The sequence below is a fragment of the Capsicum annuum genome, chromosome 12 (genome assembly GCF_002878395.1).
Source record: "Capsicum annuum cultivar UCD-10X-F1 chromosome 12, UCD10Xv1.1, whole genome shotgun sequence".
Lineage (NCBI taxonomy): Eukaryota > Viridiplantae > Streptophyta > Magnoliopsida > Solanales > Solanaceae > Capsicum > Capsicum annuum.
Genome location: NC_061122.1, coordinates 145,385,910 through 145,406,137, shown reverse-complemented (window position 1 = coordinate 145,406,137; position 20,228 = coordinate 145,385,910). Strand labels below are relative to the sequence as shown.

At 41.8% G+C, this 20,228-nt stretch overlaps 1 protein-coding gene across 2 annotated transcripts in view; it reads right to left on the bottom strand.

The window, feature by feature from the left end:
• LOC107850307 overlaps window positions 1-20,023 on the bottom strand; it is a 22,243-nt gene extending 2,220 nt beyond the window's left edge. Inside the window, exons 1-10 of one of the 2 annotated variants that reach the window (XM_016694728.2) lie at window positions 19,612-20,023; window positions 19,469-19,528; window positions 18,349-18,396; window positions 10,668-10,800; window positions 10,494-10,570; window positions 4,522-4,620; window positions 4,376-4,446; window positions 4,204-4,294; window positions 4,014-4,127; window positions 3,723-3,942 (exon numbers count right to left, since the gene is read on the bottom strand). In XM_016694728.2, the coding sequence (XP_016550214.1) occupies window positions 4,017-4,127; window positions 4,204-4,294; window positions 4,376-4,446; window positions 4,522-4,620; window positions 10,494-10,570; window positions 10,668-10,800; window positions 18,349-18,396; window positions 19,469-19,528; window positions 19,612-19,848 (927 nt within the window). In that variant the 5' untranslated portion in view covers window positions 19,849-20,023 and the 3' untranslated portion in view covers window positions 3,723-3,942; window positions 4,014-4,016. Of the gene's footprint in view, window positions 1-3,722; window positions 3,943-4,013; window positions 4,128-4,203; window positions 4,295-4,375; window positions 4,447-4,521; window positions 4,621-10,493; window positions 10,571-10,667; window positions 10,801-18,348; window positions 18,397-19,468; window positions 19,529-19,611 lie in introns of those variants that run through there. The other variant, XM_016694727.2, reaches the window with a different exon arrangement.
• Between the last annotated feature and the right edge of the window lie 205 nt (window positions 20,024-20,228).

Below are 20,228 nucleotides of genomic sequence, written 5' to 3'. Positions count from 1 at the left end.
CAACCAGCTGCCGCCCGGTCCCCAGCCGCCAACTTGGTCTCCAACAGGCCGACACTCCGCCTGCACCCGCCACGCCGTCTCCAGCAGCCGCAGCCCCAAGCGAAATCCGGTGACTTCTAACCTTTGTTATTTCGTTATTTCATATTGCATTTTAGTTCATTCTTTCATATTCCATTCTTAGTACTATGCTCGTAGTAGCCCGTGTACCTTGACTTGCGTGGGATTTGTGAACATTGCCTGTTGTCTGTTGTCTGTTGTTGCTGTTGCTGTGGTCGCTTCTTAGTTTTTGCTTCGGGAGTTTCCCTTTGAACGTGTGTGTGTCTGGTATCTCCTTGCTGCTGCTTTGATATTGCCACCGGGTATATCCTTATATTTTCCTACTTTTTCGTGTAGTTGTGGCTGTGGGTGGTAATGGGTGGTTAGGGTCATGTCCGAGGGGGTTGGGGCGTGGGGCTGTGGTGGGGGCGGGAGATGGGGAGAGAGCGGGAGTGGGTGGGAGGCCAAGGTTTGGCCGAGGGGGGGGTAGTGGGGGGCGCGTGGATAGCGACGGTAGGCTGAGGGTTGGGTCTTGGAATATAGGGACCCTTCAGGGGAAGTCCATAGAGCTGGTGAAGATTCTTAGGAAGAGAAGGATCAACCTTGCGTGTGTCCAAGAGACAAAGTGGGTAGGGTCTAAGGCTAGGGATGTGGACGGTTACAAGCTGTGGTACTCTGGGAGCGACAGGCGTAGGAATGGAGTTGGCATCTTGGTAGATGAAGAGCTTAGAGGCCAGGTAGTGGAGGTGAAGAGGATCAACGATAGGTTGATGACTATTAAGTTGGTCATTCGGGGGTTTACCCTGAACGTGTGTAGTGCCTATGCGCCGCATGTGGGATCGGAGGGGGAGGAGAAGATGCGGTTCTGGGAGGCTTTGGAGGAGGTGGTGAGAGGCGTGCCCAGTTCGGAGAAGATTGTTGTAGCAGGGGATTTCAACGGGCACATCGGGGCGCTACCGGGAGGCTTTGGGGATGTGCATGGTGGTTTTGGTTTTGGGGAGAGAAATGAAGAGGGTGCGACCCTATTGGAGTTTGCGAGGGCGTTTGGGCTGGTGGTGGTGAACTCGGGCTTCCCGAAGAAGGACGAGCACCTGATCACTTTTCGGAGCGCGATAGCCAGGACCCAGATTGACTTTTTGTTGCTTAGGAAAGGGGATAGGGCGTTGTGTAAAGACTGTAAAGTCATCCCGAGTGAGAATCTTTCGACTCAACATAGGCTCTTAGTTATGGATTTGGGTATAAAGAAGAATAGAAAGCGGAGGAGTAAGGAGAGTAGACCGAGAATTAAGTGGGGCGGCTTGACGCCAGTGAATGCGTGGGAGATAGGGGAGAGGTTGGCGGGAATGGGGGTGTGGGAGTGTAGGGGGGACGTGGATAGTATGTGGGACAGGGCGGAAACGTGCATCAGGGAGAATGCAAGGGAGGTGTTGGGTGTTTCTAGGGGCCGGGCCGGACATCATCGGGGGGATTGGTGGTGGAATGAAGAGGTGGGGAAGAAAGTGCAGACCAAGAAAGAGGCGTATGCTAAGTTGGTGGAAAGTAAGGACGAAGAAGAGAAGCGGGTAAACAGGAAAGAGTACAAGCTAGCGAGGAAGGAGGCGAAGTCAGCGGTCACGGCAGCTAAGACGGCCGCTTTTGAGAGCTTGTATGCAGGGTTACAGGGGAAAGGAGGGGAGAAAAAGTTGTTTCGACTCGCTAAGGCTAGGGAGAGGAAGGGTCGTGACCTCGATCAGGTGAGGTGCATTAAGGGGGAGGACGGTAGAGTGTTGGTGGAGGACGGTCACATAAAGAAGAGATGGCAGTCGTACTTTCATACGCTCTTGAATGACGAGGGGGACAGAGCTATTGTGTTAAGGGAACTGGAGCACTCAGGGGAGTGTCGGGATTTTAGCTATTGTAGACGTTTTAAGGTAGACGAGGTTAGACAGGCAGTCCGCAGGATGCGAAGGGGTAGGGCGACGGGGCCGGATGAGATACCGGTGGAATTTTGGAAGTTCGTTGGAGAGGCTGGTGTAAGGTGGTTGACTGCATTGTTCAATTAAATTTTCAGGACGGCAAAGATGCCCGAGGCGTGGAGGTGGAGTACCATGATCCCCCTCTATAAGAATAAGGGGGACATTCAGTGTTGCAATAACTATAGGGGGATTAAGTTACTGAGTCACTCTATGAAGATATGGGAGAGAGTGGTCGAGGTGAGGCTGAGACGGATAGTGTCTATTTCGGAAAACCAGTTCGGATTTATGCCCGGCCGCTCGACGACGGAGGCAATCCACCTGGTACGGAGGTTGGTGGAGCAGTATAGGGAGAGGAAGAAGGATCTGCACATGGTGTTCATCGACCTGGAAAAGGCGTACGACAAAGTCCCCAGGGAAGTGCTTTGGAGATGCTTGGAGGTGAGTGGAGTACCGCAGGCATATATACGAGTAATTAAGGATATGTATGAGGGAGCGAAAACCCAGGTGAGGACGGCGGGAGGAGACTCAGAGCATTTCACTGTCCTGACAGGATTGCATCAGGGATCTACTCTTAGTCCCTTTTTGTTTGCGTTAGTAATGGATGTGTTGACGCGGCGTATCCAAGGGGAGGTGCCGTGGTGTATGCTTTTTGCAGACGATGTAGTCCTGATAGATGAGACTCGACGGGGTGTGAATGACAAATTAGAGTTGTGGAGGCAAACTCTGGAGTCTAAAGGGTTCAGGGTGAGCAGAACCTAAGACAGAGTATGTGGAATGTAAGTTTAATGACGTGAGGCGGGAGAATGAGGTAGTAGTGAGGCTAGAAGCACAAGAGGTAGGGAAGAGGGATAAGTTCAAGTATCTCGGGTCCGTGATCCAGAGTAACGGTGAGATTGACGAGGATGTCTCGCACCGTATTGGGGCGGGATGGATGAAGTGGAAACTCGCATCGGGTGTGCTGTGTGATAAGAAGGTGCCGCCCAAGCTTAAAGGCAAATTCTATAGGGTGGTAGTCCGTCCGGCCTTGCTGTATGGAGCGAAGTGTTGGCCAGTTAAGAACTCCCACATCCAAAAAATGAAGGTGGCAGAAATGCGGATGTTGCGCTGGATGTGTGGACTGACCCGAGGGGATAGAGTTCGGAATGAGACTATCCGGGAGAAGGTTGGTGTGACTTCAGTGGAGTGTAAGATGCGGGAAGCACGATTGAGATGGTTCGGACACGTGAAGAGGAGGGGCATGGATGCCCCGGTCCGTAGGTGTGAGAGGCTAGCGTTGGATGGTTTTAGACGGGGTAGAGGTAGACCGAAGAAGTACTGGGGTGAGGTGATTAGGCGGGACATGGAACAGTTACAGCTCACCGAGGACATGACCCTAGATAGGAAGGGCTGGAAGATGCGAATTACGGCAGAGGATTAGGGCCAGTTCGGGTCGCTAGTGTAGGGAATTAATTGGTGGGGGTGTATTCCTGTTATGATTCTGTATTCAGTGTTTCGTGTTCCGTGTTCCATGTTTATTACGAATCTGTGTACTTTCCTCTGCTTTATTATTCCTGCATTCCTGCTTTACTCTGTTTTATATTCCCTATGGGTGCCGTATCTATGTTATGTCATCTGCTGCTGTGCTGTACTATGTGTTTGTGTGATATCTCGTGACTTGAGCCGGGGGTCTTTCGGAAACAGCCTTTCTACTTCATCAGAGGTAGAGGTATGGACTGCGTACATCTTACCCCCCCCAGACCCCACTAAGTGGGAATACACTGGGTTTGTTGTTGTTGTTGTTGTTGTAATGTATTTTATAGTTGCCTAACAGCAGAAAGGTTCTATCAGAAGTAAAATTATTTCAATTACTTCAGCAGAGTCATCAGCTAGCCACCAAAGGCCTTCTAGTGATTAGCCCCATATGATAACCAAGTGCCCCTCCTCCCTCCCTTGAAAGTCGAAAGAGCCCAGCCTATTAAAAAGAAGATAACGAGAAATAAACAAATAATAAAAAGGAAGAACGGAGGTAAAGATTTTACTTACTTCTCACTTATCTTCCGACTTAAGTTGTCCCCCAAGTAAAATAAGTCCCACCATTGCAAAAGCAGACAAAATGGTCGATGAATAGGACATCACAAGCAGAGATCCTCGTAGGGACTGCAACAAAATAAAAGACTTTTTCATAAATACAAGACAAATAAATATTAACCGAAGTGGTCTCTAGCATGTTTACCTTGGCAAGAGATAAAGCGTTGTCATTTGCATACTGTAAAGAGCTCTCTGGTATGCTCTCTACGCCTTGACTTAATTCCCAAGAAAGAAAACTGTGTTTCCAATGGCAGACACGGAATTTTTTAAAACCTAATCAAAGTTATGAAGGCTCGCAGCTCAAAAGAACTGTTTACCTAAAGATAAAGGCAATGGCAGCTCCAGTGTAGGCTTTTCCAGAGGTCAATTCAACCTGAAGATCCCCAAACTGAAGCGAAATACTTTTAGGATAAAATGCATTGACCACATCGTGGAAAAAAATAATCCATATACCATTTAATACCTTGAATGTCCTGGTTTGCTGCTTAAGTTCTTCACCATCAACCCCAGATACTGGACTTGCAGACAACAACTTTCCAGTATTTATCATAGCTTTAGCAATCTATAGTGATCAAGTACCAAAGTTTTAAGAGCAAAGAAATAATTTGATGACATCAAGTAGGGTACTTTAGAAGAATAAGTTATGCCTGACAACAGTTCTCAGTTACTTGACCCAGATGACTTGAATCGAAGAGGTCAATGTGGGAAAACCTCAGGAATGAGCCCCGTATACACCTTTAGTCTTCATTCTTGTTCCACAAATCTTTTTAACCATTAAAAGCTACGGATCTGGGATTTAAAATGAATCCAAAGAAGACCAATTACAATTCATTTTAGCATCATTCATCCAATCTTCAGAGCCAATATACCCAAACCTACTAACCTACTCCACTTGGGATACACATATCACGTGGTGTCACCTTCATAGTATGCTTGTCAAACCTAGCAGTTCAACATCACAAAGTGAGGTGGAAATGAGACATCTAGTTCAGAATCTTACAGCTACGGAGTACTTTTATTCCTCTATGCCTAATGATATGATCCTGGATAGTCCGGACAAAGAGGAGCACATTGTGGATGATCTCGAATTGTCTAGTGTACCATAGACTCGCTCCAAGTTCAAGAACGTCCAAGGAGTGCATGCTAGGGAGTTTCAAGAATTTTCAAGATACAACATTGGGATTCAGCTCTTGCTGATAATTTTGGGCAGCACAATGGTGTGGATATTTGGCTCTTGTATCAGTAGGATCGAGCGGAGGTGTAGTTTTCTTTTGGGATAGACACATCTGCAATGCACATGAGATGCTGAAAGGTTCTAATCCATCTATTTTGTAACATTATTCTCATCATGCTATCAAACTCCTCCATTGCTAGTATAAACAGGAAAGGAGACAGCGTCGCCTTGTCTAATACCTCTTTCCGAACCAAAAAAACCTATTGGTTCACCGTTTACCAAAACAGAGAACCTAACAGTTTTAATGCAAAAACCAATCCATTTTAACCATTTCTCACTAAAGCCCTTGACATGATTGTAAGCTTTTTCTATGTCTAGTTTACACGACACCTTCTTCTGTACCTCTAATGTTTTACCTTTTCTTTGAACCCTTCTACTCCCATCCACCAGTTTCCAAATTTGAAATAATGCTTCTTGAAGTTCAACTCTCCACAGGATAGCATGATTAGATTGAGGTCGGATCCAATTTTCGGCAATACTGTCTGTTTAATAAGAGAAACCTGCTCTTCCAATGATGTTGAGTATAAGAACCTATCAATTCTTGAGGCGCTTCTATGATTCTCGCCCCTTCTCCAAGTATAAGATCCTCCGAGTAAAGGAGGATCCACAAGTTCCATCTCTTCAATGCATTCAGAGGACTCAGCCATTGCGTCATTTATTCTTATACAGTTTGACCTTTCATATTGGGATATTTGATTACATTAAAATCACCTCCCACCACCCAAGGCCCTGCACACCTTCCCTTCACTGAGTATTAACTCCCCCCATAAACTCTCATCTTTCTACCTTTTTACAATCAGCATACATTGCTGTCACATACCAAAAGAAATCAGATTTTTCCCGACATTTTACATGTTATGCTTTGGTTGCCATGTTCTACCATTTCCCCTTTCCAAACTTTTCTGTCCCATAAGAGAATTATCCCCCCCTCCCCCCCCCCAACCCTAACCAACCCCCCCCCCCCCCCCCCCCCCCCGGCTACCATTTGCCTCCAAATGTATCTCCCCCACTCATCTATTATCCCAGATACTATGTATGAGTCTATCTATATTTCCCCCCAACTTTGTTTCTACAAAAATATACACATCTGCACCCCATTGATTAATCATATTCCTTACCACCCCCCTCTTTCTTTCCTCATTAAGCTCCCTCACATTCCAAGACACAATCTTTAGCCTCATCTTTGCAAAATGGTTAGTCCCCTCACCCTGGTTCTAGGCTTACCATCCTTGAATTTCACATCGAACATGAGATTCTTGAGCTCTTTTGGAATTGTGTTGTTATTGCTATTTGAGGATTTGCCCTTTCTTGCATGTCTCTCCAAGTACCTCTTTTGATCCAGCTTCATGTACAAAGCATAATCCTCTTTTTCACATCCCCTGAAAGCTGCTCCAAAGGCTTGCTTTAATTTGATCACATTAAGGTGTACCCAAATCGTAGCCCTTGTCTCTATCATTTCTTCTGAAAGAGTTTCTTCTATGCTCAAAGGTTCTGGTTCATTATATGTGACCAGTTGATTCTCGAAAGTTTCCTGAAAGGAAGAATCTCCTCTGCTCATGCAGCAACTATGGTTGTCCCCTTCAATAGCTATGACATCTCCTTCATGTCCTCTATCTGAGTCTCTTCCATTGATTTCTGAGTTTTGGTTCTTCTTCTGCAATTTGCATGTGTTTTCCCAATTCCCAGTCCATTATCGAGTGCTTAAAAGGTTGTTTTGTTTCTCCTCAATTTGAGTTAATGAAATCAGAAAAAGGCTCGGTGAAAACAACAATTTTGGGCTTGCTAGAAAGGCCCAACTACTATGTAAGATGGGCTTGTTTTATATTCAAATTTAAAAAGTGCTCAAGGGCCCCACTTCTACTAGACATGTGAGACACGTCCTTTTCAGTTACCCCTTTCTTGTAAACCTCAATGTCCAGGGTTTTTTTTGCTGTTGCACTTTTTTCTATTTCTAACTCTCTGTCTCTGCGTTCTTGCAGCACAGGTCTAGCTTTTGTACTATCCAGCTTTATGTTACTATCACCTCGATCTGCTCTCTTCTCGACTCCCATCGATCTATATGTCGGCGGCGACTCCACCCTTATATAGCCTTGGACTCTCCCCCTTTAATAGCTAGCTTTTGGGTGTAGTTCTCCCATGGTTGTATCAAAGATTGGAACGTCCTTGGACTATTTATGGTGATTTTCATATCACTAAACTCATCTCTGAGAGGCCCTAAAGATATATTTCATCTAGTATGATGGTGTTCTCAGAATTTATAGAGGAGTTGGAACTCATCGATCCTCCAGTTATTGGTGGCTTATATAATTGGTCTCCTAGCACATATTCAATGGAGACATCTAGAATGGCAGTCTTTTGTTCTTCATGGAATGAGATGATTGCTTTGGCATCAAGCAACTACCCCTAGCACATATCCAATGGAGACATCTAGAATGGCAGTCTTTTGTTCTCCGTGGAATGAGATGATTGTTTTGGCTCAAGCAACTACTAAAATAAGTTATTTCTGTTTACTTCCCTCTTTTACTCAAATGCATTCAGTGGGGTCCCTGGAACAGCTATTATTTCAAATTTTAAACGCATGGATGAAATCAAAGGGTTTCGTGGAACTTATCGACTATGGTGGATTTCTTTTCATGTGCAAGGCAGTCCAGATTTCATCTTCGCATCAAAATTCAAACTTTTGAAGGGCAAGCTAAAAGAATGGAATAAGCATTCCTTCAGTCACCTTCAAACCCAAAATCTGATCTTCTCTCTGGAATTTTGATGTTAGACAAACTGGTTGAGAATAGATTCCTTTCTGACAAGAAATTATCAGAAAAGGTTGGGTAAAATTGGATCTAGAAGATATTGCTAAACAAGAGAAGATATCTTGGAGACAAAAATGTAACGCTTTATGGCTACAACAAGGAGATAAGAATACTAGTTTTTCCATAAAGTGGCAAATGTGATGCACCTCGAAGAACTAAATCTCTCCAGGAGGTTAACCTCGAGGAAGAAGAGAGCTAAGTTCGGGGTATACCCGAGAAGAACAGCTAAGTTGAAAAAATAAGAGAGAAGAAGAATTGTATTATGATTTTTTTGAATAGCTGTGAATATAGCTAATCATTGATTGATAACTGCCTAACTAACTCTTGGACTCTGCTACAGTAATTCTGTTACAACAGTAAAAACAGACTTTGCTACAGTACTTAACAGAACTAACTAACTTTTGAATCCCAACTGTTTTGACTTTTCTTATCCTGCTGCACTTGTATCAAATGCACATCGCAGATTCAATCTCATACAATCTGATCATCAACGCAGACACTGTCACTGAAAGAGGGGAAAATTATCAATGAAATATTTTCGTACTATTCCACCCTTTATAGTGAACAAGGGAGATCGAGACCTTCTTAGTCCCATGTTAACATTCCATTTATTTCCAAAGAAGACAATGTTGCCCTCCAATGTCCCTTCGAGGAGGAGGAAGTATTTGTTATGATCAAAGATTGTATGAGGGACAAAGAATCTTGGACAGGATGGCTTCACTATGGGATTCTCGAAAAAAACGTTGGAACATCATCAGCTGTGATTTTCTCAATGCTTTTGTCAGAAGCTTAAATGCCACCTTCATTGCTCTTATCCCAAAAAAGATTAGAGCTAAGAAGTGCGATTTTAGGCCCATCAGTATTGTGGGTAGCTGATGGGCATTGTGGGTAGCTTTTACAAAATTTTGTCAAAAGTACTAGCGGAAAGATAACAAAAGGTCATTGGGAAACAACTTGTCTCCACTCATCAGTTAGCCTTCATTAAAGGTAAACAAATTATTGAAGCCTCACGCATTGTTGATGAATGTTTTGACTCTGGGACAAAGCAAGTTAGGCTGAGTTTTTACCTTTCATTAAAACTCCTTCAGACTATTTTCAATTATTTTAGTCGAAATCCATCTTCAATTTGCTTTCAATTATTGTTATTTGATATCCGGCTATTGTTTGTGTATCTCAGATTTTAAAATCTAACTTGTCTCTAATATCTAATACCCATTCTTAGAACTCAAGCTCCAATAATTTGGCTTATCCGCTTGTTATGTGTTCTCCTAATTTAGGTGAAAATTCCAATCCATATTCCAAATGGTAGACAAGCAAACCTTTAAAAGCCACTCAAAAGAGTGCTGTCATATGTAACCACAGGGTATTTGTCATCGTTTAGATTTGCGAGTTAATGCAGCTAAAAACTGATACTGGAAAGTTTCTCTTAACCGACATATACAATGTGAGCAACATGGAGTCCAATGTCTTGTCCACGTTGACAGAACCCAATGTCTAGTCCATGTTGACAGAGACGCCCAACAATTATTTAAAGTCCCTCCTAACATTTGTCTGGCTCAAATGGACAACTTCATAAGGTTTATTTTTCTTCTTTTAGATAACAGCCCAACATAGGAGCATAGACCGCTACTGCCCTAGGGCATGGCCATGGGAATCAAAGCAAGTCTGAACTTAATATGAAGTGCAACTATAAGTAGATTGTTGATTGTAGCTTAAAAGCAAAAAGACCATCAGACATGTTGAAGATTGTTAAATCTGAAGCAAAGAAGTTTTGAAGAACTTGGAGGACTAGATTTTAAAAAGCACAATCAGCTAGTTGTTATCTTACAGACTGCCGTCTAATCACCACGCTGCCTTAATAGATGAAAACTAGACGAGCAACACATATGCAGATATGTCAAGATGATATAATATAACTCTTTAAAATTATAAACACAGCAATTAAGAATAGACTTTTTAATAGATGGCTTCTCTCTCTCACCCTCTATACTCATCCAAACACTGAACTAAGTCCTCCCTATCAAGGTTTCCCCTCTAACATCTTACTTTTCAAGCCCCCTCTCAACTCATTCACTCCAATATAGCACCTGGATAATCAATTTTTGAAGATTGTAAGTTAAATCACTAAAAAGTCCATCGTTGATGTACAGAGATCAACCATTTCATCATTGGCTCAGAGCCGCACACATCCATGGAAAAAAAAAAAGACAAAAGGGAGAATATGCAGCGAGACCAACCCTGTTTCCTTTGCAGCAGACAAGCAACAACAACATGAAGAGAAGAGGCATAATTACTTTTATTACATAAATATATGACGTTTACTCCCGTATTCGAAAGATTTAGGGGATATATTCTATTAACACACGAGAATATGCATGGGAATTCATAAAGTACCTTCTGTATTTCACCTTCACCATATTGTCCCATGGAATGGAACCTTCTTCCAGCTGATAACAAGCGTCTTCCAAATGCTAACTAGTAATAAGAATGAAATTCAGGTGGAAAAGGAACTCAACTTGCTTGTCAAAGGTAAGAAGTAAAGCATCATGGTTGCAGGCTTTTTCTTGCCTGATTTTTGAGAGCCTGTCAATGAGCCAACTAAAAAAGGCAGCTTATCCACTAAAGCTGTGGATGTAGATGTATCAGCCATTTCCCATGCCCGGCTTATATTTAACAATATCTCTCCCACCTCCTCGCCACACTGCAATGCAAGATTAAAACGACAATCTATAATGTACTTTTCACAGTAAGTTTTGCTTTCTTTCCTCCTCCACTGTTATAAGTGTGGATTGATAGCTTCAAATTTCAAATTTACATAAAGGGAAAAGATTCAGTTAATATGAACCATAGCTCAACAAGAGAAAAGATGAAATATAACTTGTTTAAAACTGGAATACAGAATATATCATCAGAAACTGGAATGCAGGAAAAAAAAAAAAACCTGTTCAATGAGTAACAAAACTTTTGAATATATTTTTATTCTTGCCCGGAATATCTGAATGCAGACATTTTGAGAAAAACTACGAGGTAATTCTTCATTATTCCATCAGCAGAAAATATAGCATATTGCATCTTTTATCATCTTCACTATTAGTTACATTGCAAGAATCCATGGTTTCTGTTTTTATATTCTGTCAATTAATCCAACTTCAGGTTATTCCAGTCCTCAGCAGTTTTCATTTTTTTATGTTTATTTAACTTCCCACAAAGGTTCCTCATCATAGTTTCTTTACTGTACAAACATAGCAGAAAATGAGGAAGAATTCCGAGAAAGATGTCTGGAAAGGTGATGATGGAAACTGTTACCCTCAGTCCAAGGCGTAATGATTGGCAAGCCATGTCAAGGAGCACATTGACCTTGACATGGGCTAGACAAGCAATGTGTTGCTGTATTGACTATGAGATAGTGTGCAGCTGATGATGACCAAGGGGCTGGAACATGGCAAGGCATCCTTGAGCACAATGTGCGACAAGCAGCGCATGGCACCCGTGCAGGCAGTCGCATAGGCTTGGCAAGGCGTTGGCATGACATCGGCACTGGCAATGGCACAAGCGATGGCATGGCATGACATGGCATGGGCAGCGGCATGGCCTAGGCAGTGGCATGGCTAAGGCAGTGGCACGGCGCAGGCACAGGCAAGGCATGGTGCACACAAGGCAATGCTGTGGCTGGAAGGCAAGATAAGACTGAAGCTGAAATATTTTAAGTGTTGGACGAAAGCTGAAAATATTCTAAGTGTTGGAACATGGAAAATTCGGCTAAGGGGCAAGGCTGCCTATGTGCTTGTCACATAGGGTAGTTGCATTTCGAAATTTGAATATTTGTACATGTGGGATTTTCAAATTAGTATTTAGAATAATTTAGGTAAGTTCAGTTAAGTCATGTGATAGGCATGCAGGTCATGTCCAATGACATGCTGCCAAGTGTGGAAGTTGTAACTACTTGTAAATGCCATTGTGCAGTCTTTTTATATGTGCTGCTGGAATTTGTCTAAGGCATTGAGAATTGTATATGCCTTAGAAAATTCGTGTATTCTTGAGAGAATAATAAAGGTTGGGAATTTGTTTCTTATATATTGCTAAGTGCTTTACGTTGCTTTATACTAAGTCTAATTTACTTAGACATTGTTGTGTGTGTGGAGCTGAAGTTATGCAGTGGGCATGACTGCCAAGCGGTGGTGCTGCCAAAAATAAATCGCCTCCGTCGCAACTGGTAGTAGAGCTTTGTTGTACAAAAATGGTGAAGAACACTCAACTAAATGAGTATGTTACACGAGTTCGAAATTTCATTGGCATTACCGACGAACTCGAATGAAGTGAAGGCTTGGTTGATTTGATCAGTATCAATGCCTTGCGTACAGAACTGGCACAATTGCGTACCTATATTGAAGAACAAAATATAGAACTTCTGAATTCTCGTAAAGCCACGGCCTTGCTAGTTGAGGACCAAGGCAAGGTGACAGAAAATTTCCAGAAATTTTGGTACTGCGACGTGCATTGCTTGCTTCTGGGCAGACTCATGAAGGCAGTTCCAAGGTTAAAATTCCGGAGCCTAAAGCTTTTAGTGGTGTTAGAAGTGCCACGGAGTTGGAAATTTCCTATGGGACATGGAGCAGTATTTCTCTGCTGCCCGATTTGTTGAAACAGACAAGTTAAACATCACTACGATGTACCTGACAGGTGATGTGAAATTGTGGCGGAGGACTCGAAATGTGGATGATGAGAGTGCTGACCGACCCAGAATTGATACTTAGGAAAAGTTGAAGAAGGAAATGAGGGACCAATTTCTTCCTAGCAATGCCTCATCGATTGCTAGAGACTGTTTGAGAAGGCTAAGGAAAAATGGATCAGTTCGTGGCTATATCAAGGAATTTTCTTCCTTGATGTTGGACATCCAAAACATGTCTGATGAAGACAAGTTACATAATTTCATTTCAGGAATGCAGGCATGGGCACAAAACGAATTACGGAAGCAGAATGTGAAAGCTTCTTGCCTGGTGCAATTGCTTTCGCCGACTCATTGGTTGATTTTCGCTCAACTCGTTTTAATTCTGACATTTCTACTACTTTAAAGTCTAAGAAAAAGACGGAGAAGAAAGAGGAAAGGAAGAAAGATGGACGAAATGATAAGATGGACTAAGGAAAGGCTCCAATGAATGCTAGAAACAACAAGAACAAGGGGAAAGATGGCAAAACTATGGGTTGTTGGACTTGTGGTGGACCGCATTTGGCCAAGAGTTGTCCCAATCGTGAAAGAGTGAATGTTATGCTTGCTGGAAATGTGAATCAAGGTGAGGGTGAACAAGAAGTTGTTGCTGCTTTGGCAAATCCTTTGGGTTGGTCACTTAATCAATTCAGTTTGCTAAATGTTGTCGGAGATTCTCCAAAGTCTTTTAATCCTCATTCTACTTTAATTCACATTGAGATGAAAGTTGATGGCAATGGTGGATACCGAGGCCACTCATACGTTTGTGGATGTCAAAGTTGCTGCAAAATATGGATTAAAGTTAAAGAAAAGTCCATCCTATGTCCAAACTGTTAGTTCCAAAGCATAAGCCATAGTAGGCATGGCTTATGATGAGCCAACGGTGACTAGAAATTGGACGAGGAAGCGGCGATGCCATTGGGTGATTTTGAATTTATTCTTGGGATTGATTTCCTTAGAAATATCGCTTTGTTCATTTTCCTCACTTAGATGGAATGATGATCATGAATGAAGTCAATCCAAGTTTCATTAAGGTTGTTCATTTTTATGGAGAAGCAAAGAAAGTGAAGAATAAGACCCTTATTATTTCTGCTATTTCAAATGAAAAAGGACTGAAGAAAGGTGATGAAACTTTCCTTGCTGCCATGATAGAAGTGAAGCCAGATGTAAAGGTAGAGGTGCCTGATTGTGTAGCACAAGTGTTGAAATAATTTAATGATGTGATGCCTCCTGGATTGCCTAAGAAATTGCCGCCAAGAAGGGACATTGATCACAAGATGGAGTTGCTACCAGGTTTCGTTGCCCCTGCACAAGTTCCTTATAGAATGGCTCTTAAAGAGTTGGCTGAATTGCGAAAACAATTGAATGAATTGCTAGATGTTGGTTTGATTCAGCCTTCTAAAACTCTTTTTGGTGCTCCTGTTTTGTTGCAAAAGAAGCAGGATAGTTCAATGAGGATGTGTGTGGATTATCGGGCTTTGAACAAAGTAACGGTGAAGAATAAATATCCAGTTCCATTGGTGCAAGATCTTATGGATAGGCTGAGGAAAGCATGCCGGTTCACTAAACTTGATCTTCGGTCGGGTTATTGGTAGGTTCGAATAGCGGAAGGAGATGAACCTAAAACTACATATGTTATGAGGTATGGTCCATATGAATTTCTTGTTATGATGTTTGGGTTGACAAATGCCCCGACAACTTTCTGCAGTTGATGAATGACGTGTTATTTGATTACTTAGACGACTTTGTGGTGGTATATTTGGATGACATCATCATTTATAGTTGTTCTCTTGATGAAAACTTGAAACACTTAAAGTTGGTATTGTCTTGTTTGAGGGAGTAAAAACTTTGTGTAAAGATGCTGAGAAGGAAGTGAAATTTCTTGGCCATTTGGTACGTCAGAACTAAGTAAGAATGGATCCAAAGAAAGTGCAAGCAATTGTGGAGTGGCGGGCGCCTAGTGGGGTCAAAGACTTGAGGTCTTTCTTGGGTTTGTCTAACTATTATCGCAAGTTTATTGCAGGTTACTCAAAGAAAGCAGCCGCATTGACAAATTTGTTGAAAAAAAGATGTCAAGTGGGAATGGTCTAAAAGATGTGATGCAGCATTTCAAACAATGAAGGAAGCCATTGCTTCGAAACCTATCTAGAAGCTGCATGGTTTTAAGCTACCTTTTTAAGAGCATACTAGCGCATCAGACAAAGTTGTTGGGTTGTGTTGGTACAAGAAGGTCATCCTTGGCCTTTGAAAGTTGGAAACTACGCGATGCGAAGCAGCGGTATTCGACCCATGAAAAAAAAATTGGTGGCAGTAGTACATTGCTTGCAGACTCAAAAGGTGTACTTATTGGGTACTCCCTTCGTGGTGCGGACTGATAATGTGGCTAATAGTTTCTTTAAGACGCACAAGAAGCTGAGTCCAAAGCAAGCAGGGTGACAGGAATTGTTGGTTGAATATGATTTCATTTCGAAGCATCAACCAGGAAAACATAACCAAGTTGTTGATGTACTAAGTAGAAAAGAGGTATTTCCTACTATATATTCAATTTCTCGACTTGAAACTGGTTTTCTTGATAGAATCAAATTATGTGCTGCGAATGATCCACTCTATGTCAAATGAAAGGGTCAAGTAAAGGATGGGACAATCAGAAGGTATTAAATCGAGGATGATCTCCTTCATTTCAAAAGGGTGAGAATCATAGCACCTCAAGGCAGTGGATTGCGTAAAGACTTGATGAATGAGGCGCATGATACTCTTTGGACTGGATATCTAGGTGTTGAACGGATACTAGCTTTGCTGTCTCGTGTGTATTTCTAGTCAAAGATGGAAGAAGACATTGAAGCCTACCTAAAGACTTGTCAAGTTTGCCAAAGGGACAAGACTGAACGTATGAAAGGGGAAGGTTTGTTGCAGCCTCTACCTATTCCTGAAAGACCATGGTTGTCCGTCTTAATGGACTTTAATTTTGGGTTTTAAAGGTTGATGGGAATGCTTCTATAATGGTGATGGTTGACAGGCTTTCCAAATATTCTATCTTTCTTGCCGCACCAGTAACATGCTCTTCTGAAGTTGCTGCATATTTATTCTATAAGAATGTGGTGAAATTCTTTGGTTTGCCAAGTGACATTGTGAGTGATCGAGATCCACGGTTTACAGGTCGGTTTTAGTAGACTTCATTTAGCATGATGGGGACTGACTTGAAGTTTTCCACGGCAAATCATCCTCAAACTAATGACCAAACAGAAAGAATCAATCATTTGCTAAAAGAGTACTTGAGGCATTTTGTGACTGGGCAGACATATTGGATACAGCATAGTTTTGCTATAATCTGCACAAGTCATCGGCAACAGAGAAGAGTCCATTTGAACCTGTCCTAGGCATGTGGATATGACACCACTTGAAGTAGTAACGTTGAAAGTCATGACATTTGCCCTGCTACTTATCAGTATGCAAAAGATATGCATGATATGCATGTTGAGGCACAAGACAGCTAACGAAAGGCCCAGAAACACATGAAGAAGTATGCAGATTAGCATAGACGTGCGGTGGAGTACAATGCTGGAGACAAAGTGCTTCTAAAGCTCACTTCTAAAATCTGAAAACAAATTGTGAGCAAGAGGAGGCATAGGGGATTAATTCTGAGGTATGATGGTTCATTCGAAATTGTTGAACGAATTGGGGAAGTTGCTTATAAGCTGACATTGCCGGAAAGGTTGAAGATCCATCCCTCATTCCATGTAAGTTTTCTAAAATCGTATTATGAAGATACTGAAGACCTGGGCAAAAACAAATCAAAGAGGGCTCCTACCTTGAATCTGAAACAGTATAAAACCAAGATGGTGAAAATACTTGATCATCAGATTGTGGAAAACATCAAAAGAAATACGAAGACAGAATTCCTTATAAATTGGAAAGGCAAGAGTGAAGAAGATGCGGTTTGGGAGAAAGCTCAAAACCTGTGGCAAATTGAGGACTATCTCGAAACAATCTCAACGAGGGCGTCAAGTTCATTTGGCGGGGGTGCATTGTTAGACCCTCAGTCCAAGGCGTAATGATTGGCAAGCCACGTCAAGGTGCACATTGGCCTGGACATGGTCTAGACAAGCAATGTGTTGCTTATTGACTATCAGAAAATGTGCAGCTGATGATGACAAAGAATCTAGAACGTTGGCAAGGCAGCCTTGGACACAATGTGCGACGACAGGCGCATGGCACCTTGCGGGCATGCGTGCAGGCAGTGGCATAGGCTTGGCAAGGTGCTAGCACGACATCGGCACTGGCATGGTACATGCGATGGCATGGCATAGGCATTGACATGGTCTAGGAAGTGACATGACCTAGACAGTGGCATAGCCTAGGCAGTGGCATGGCCAAGGCAACGACATGGCCTAAGCAGTGGCATGGCGCAAGCAGTGACATGACACAGGCAAGGAACGGTGCAGACAAGGCAATGTTGTGGCTGAAAGGCATGACAAGACTAACGTTAAAATATTCTAAGTGTTGGAAAAAGCTAAAAATATTCTAAGTGTTGCAACATGGCAAATTCAGCTAAGGGGCAAGGTTGCCCATGTCTCATGTGATAGGCATGCAGGCCATGTCCAATGACATGCTGTCATGTGTGAAAGTTGTAACTACTTGTAACTGCCATTGAGCAGTCTTTTTGTATGTGTTGCTGGAATTTGTCTAAGGCAGTGAGAGTTTTGTATGTCTTAGAAAATTCGTGTGGCATTTCCTTTGTAATATTCTGAGAGAATAATAAAGGTTGGGATCTTGTTTCCTATATATTGTTGAGTGTTTTATGTTGTTTTATACTTAATCTAATTAACTTAGACATTGTTGTGTGTGTGGAGCTGAAGTTGTGCAGTGTGGCATGACTGTCAAGCGGTGGTGCTGTGAAAAATAAATTGTCTCCGTCTCAGAAACCCTTATCAAGTTTCATTTCCTTTTGTCATCTCAGACAGGAGGTTTACTAGTCATAACAACCAATTCTTTTAGCATAAAGTCTGCGACTGAACAAGAGGCATGAGTATACAACTAGTTGCATCATATAGTATAATGGTTTCCAAAATGTGGAGATGACAAATATAGAACTCCTCTCCCTTAGGTAATTTAAGTTCAAAGCACAGATTCCATCCTAAACAGTCAGAGAGTTTGCGCCAAGTCATCAAAAATCTCCGTTTCAATTTAAGTATCTTACTTTCCTTTTAGCTTGTTTGAAAAAAGAATGTCTTTTTAAATTTGGTAACCCTCTATTTCTAACATTATACATGGCATGTTTAAGACCATTCTATTCAAAAGACATTTGGTACATTACACACGTCTATGGTTTAAGAACACAAAATTCAAAATTCCTTCTTATTTTCTTAAAGTTCGTGCTTAGCCAAACTAAGAACTTAAACTAAAATAGAGGGAGTAAATGAGTACCTTTGTATAGTACAACTAGCCAAATCAAATAGCTGATCGAAGATTTATCAATTTCATGGTTGAGATGTTATGCATTGTAAAGAAGTTGCAAACAAGTACTAATTAGTATGGATCACTAACCTCATCTTTAACTGGCCCATTTGAAAGATCAAATGCTGCATCGTTCAGCTACACCATGTTTACAAATTTATGCATTAGAACTAAACCAAAGTGATAAAGAACCCCACCCCTTTCAACAATGCAAATGAAAACCAAACATCCAGACCTCTAAATGAACCATCTTGAGAATTCAAAAGTCACACAAATACTGGAACCATGGCCTCAATGCCAGTACAAAGGAAAAGAAAAACTCACCAACAAAATTTTACAACAAGTTCCTGGAGACTCGAATTTACTCTAATATATCCAACTAGCAATCCAGATCCCAATGTTGGAGAAGAAAAAAGAATCTAAAGGTCGAAGAAGACTTGAGGCGTGGAGAAACACTTCTCCAAAGAGTGATGTGTTGCAAGTCAGAATTGTTAGAGTGGGTAAAAGTCTCACATTGATTGGGGAATGGACTAGTGGTTTGCTTATATGGACTTGGGTAATCCTCACCTTTTGAGCTAGTTTTTGAAGTTGAGTCAGGCCCAAGGTCCATTCTTGACATGGTATCAGAGCCAGGTCCATTCCCGTTTTGGGCTCCCGATCCACGCACCAGTGCTAGTTAGGCCTAGGCGTACGCACCAGTGCTAGTTAGGCCTGGGCGTACGCACCAGTGCCAGTTAGGCCTGGGAGTGAGGGGGGTGTTAGAGTGGGTAAACGTCCCACATTGGTTGGGGAATGGACTAGTGGTTTGCTTATATGAACTTGGTTAATCCTCACCTCTTGAGCTAGCTTTTGAAGTTGAGTTAGCCCCAAGGTACATTCTTGACAAGAATGATTAATGATTCCATGCTACTTGTCAACAAGCCTAATACCTCTTAGGGAAGTGGAACACTTTCTTTTAACTATTTCCATATTCAGGGGCGGAGCTAGGAAGGGCCGATGACCCCTTTCTGCTGAAATTTACACTATTTATACATGATTAAAATTATATTTTATCAACTACATATAGTAAATGTTGAACCCCTTAGGCTTCTTTGTGTGTTTACTTGTTTGTATTTTGAAAATACTAGCTCAGCCACGGTGCATATTATTTTGCAGAATAGTGCAAAGATACATATGCAGTACGAACCCAGATGAGAAGAAGAGAACTTACATCTAAGCGAAGATCACGAGGAAGCTGCGAAAAATAATCAGCGGGTAGAACAAAACTGTCCTGAAAAAATAAGGAGGGGACTTAATATATTAGCATAACATTGACGGCATAAAAATGAAGAATGGGTGTGGATTGAATCTTACAGCGACTTGTTGCAGAAGAGTTTGAGGGTCTGGATCGAGAGATCTTGGGGAATCAGATTCTGTAAGAGCACTGGGGACTGTTGTAGGAGAACCCAATTTGAGGAAATTGTTGCGAAAAGATGGAACAACAGTAGAAATATGATGATGATGATATGGCCATTTGGAGAAACGAAGAGTAGTAGGAGTAAGAGAGAGACAATAGATAGAGTGCTGATGAAGTGAGAGACAGGAAGCCATTGAAATACAACAAAACTAATTGATTAACAACAAAGTGTGGCAAATTTTTGACAACTAAATTAGGCAGGAAGATATTTGGTTCCGTGGTTGTCTTTTCTTTCGCCACTTCGCATATTGCCTTATCCAATCATAGTTCTTGGTTTCATCTCAATCTATGATTGTGGGGGGAAAGAAAAGGAAATTATATTGTTGCCAGATGAACGCTAAATATAAAATATTAAGCTTCATTTGGTCATTAAAAATATTTTATTGAAAAAAAAAAAATTATTTCAAAATAAAGTAAAATAAAATATGCTCCTCAACTTTGTGAAGATATTTAAATATACCCGTCATGTTAAGTTTAGCTCCAAGTTTTATATATATTAGCTCCAAGTTTTATA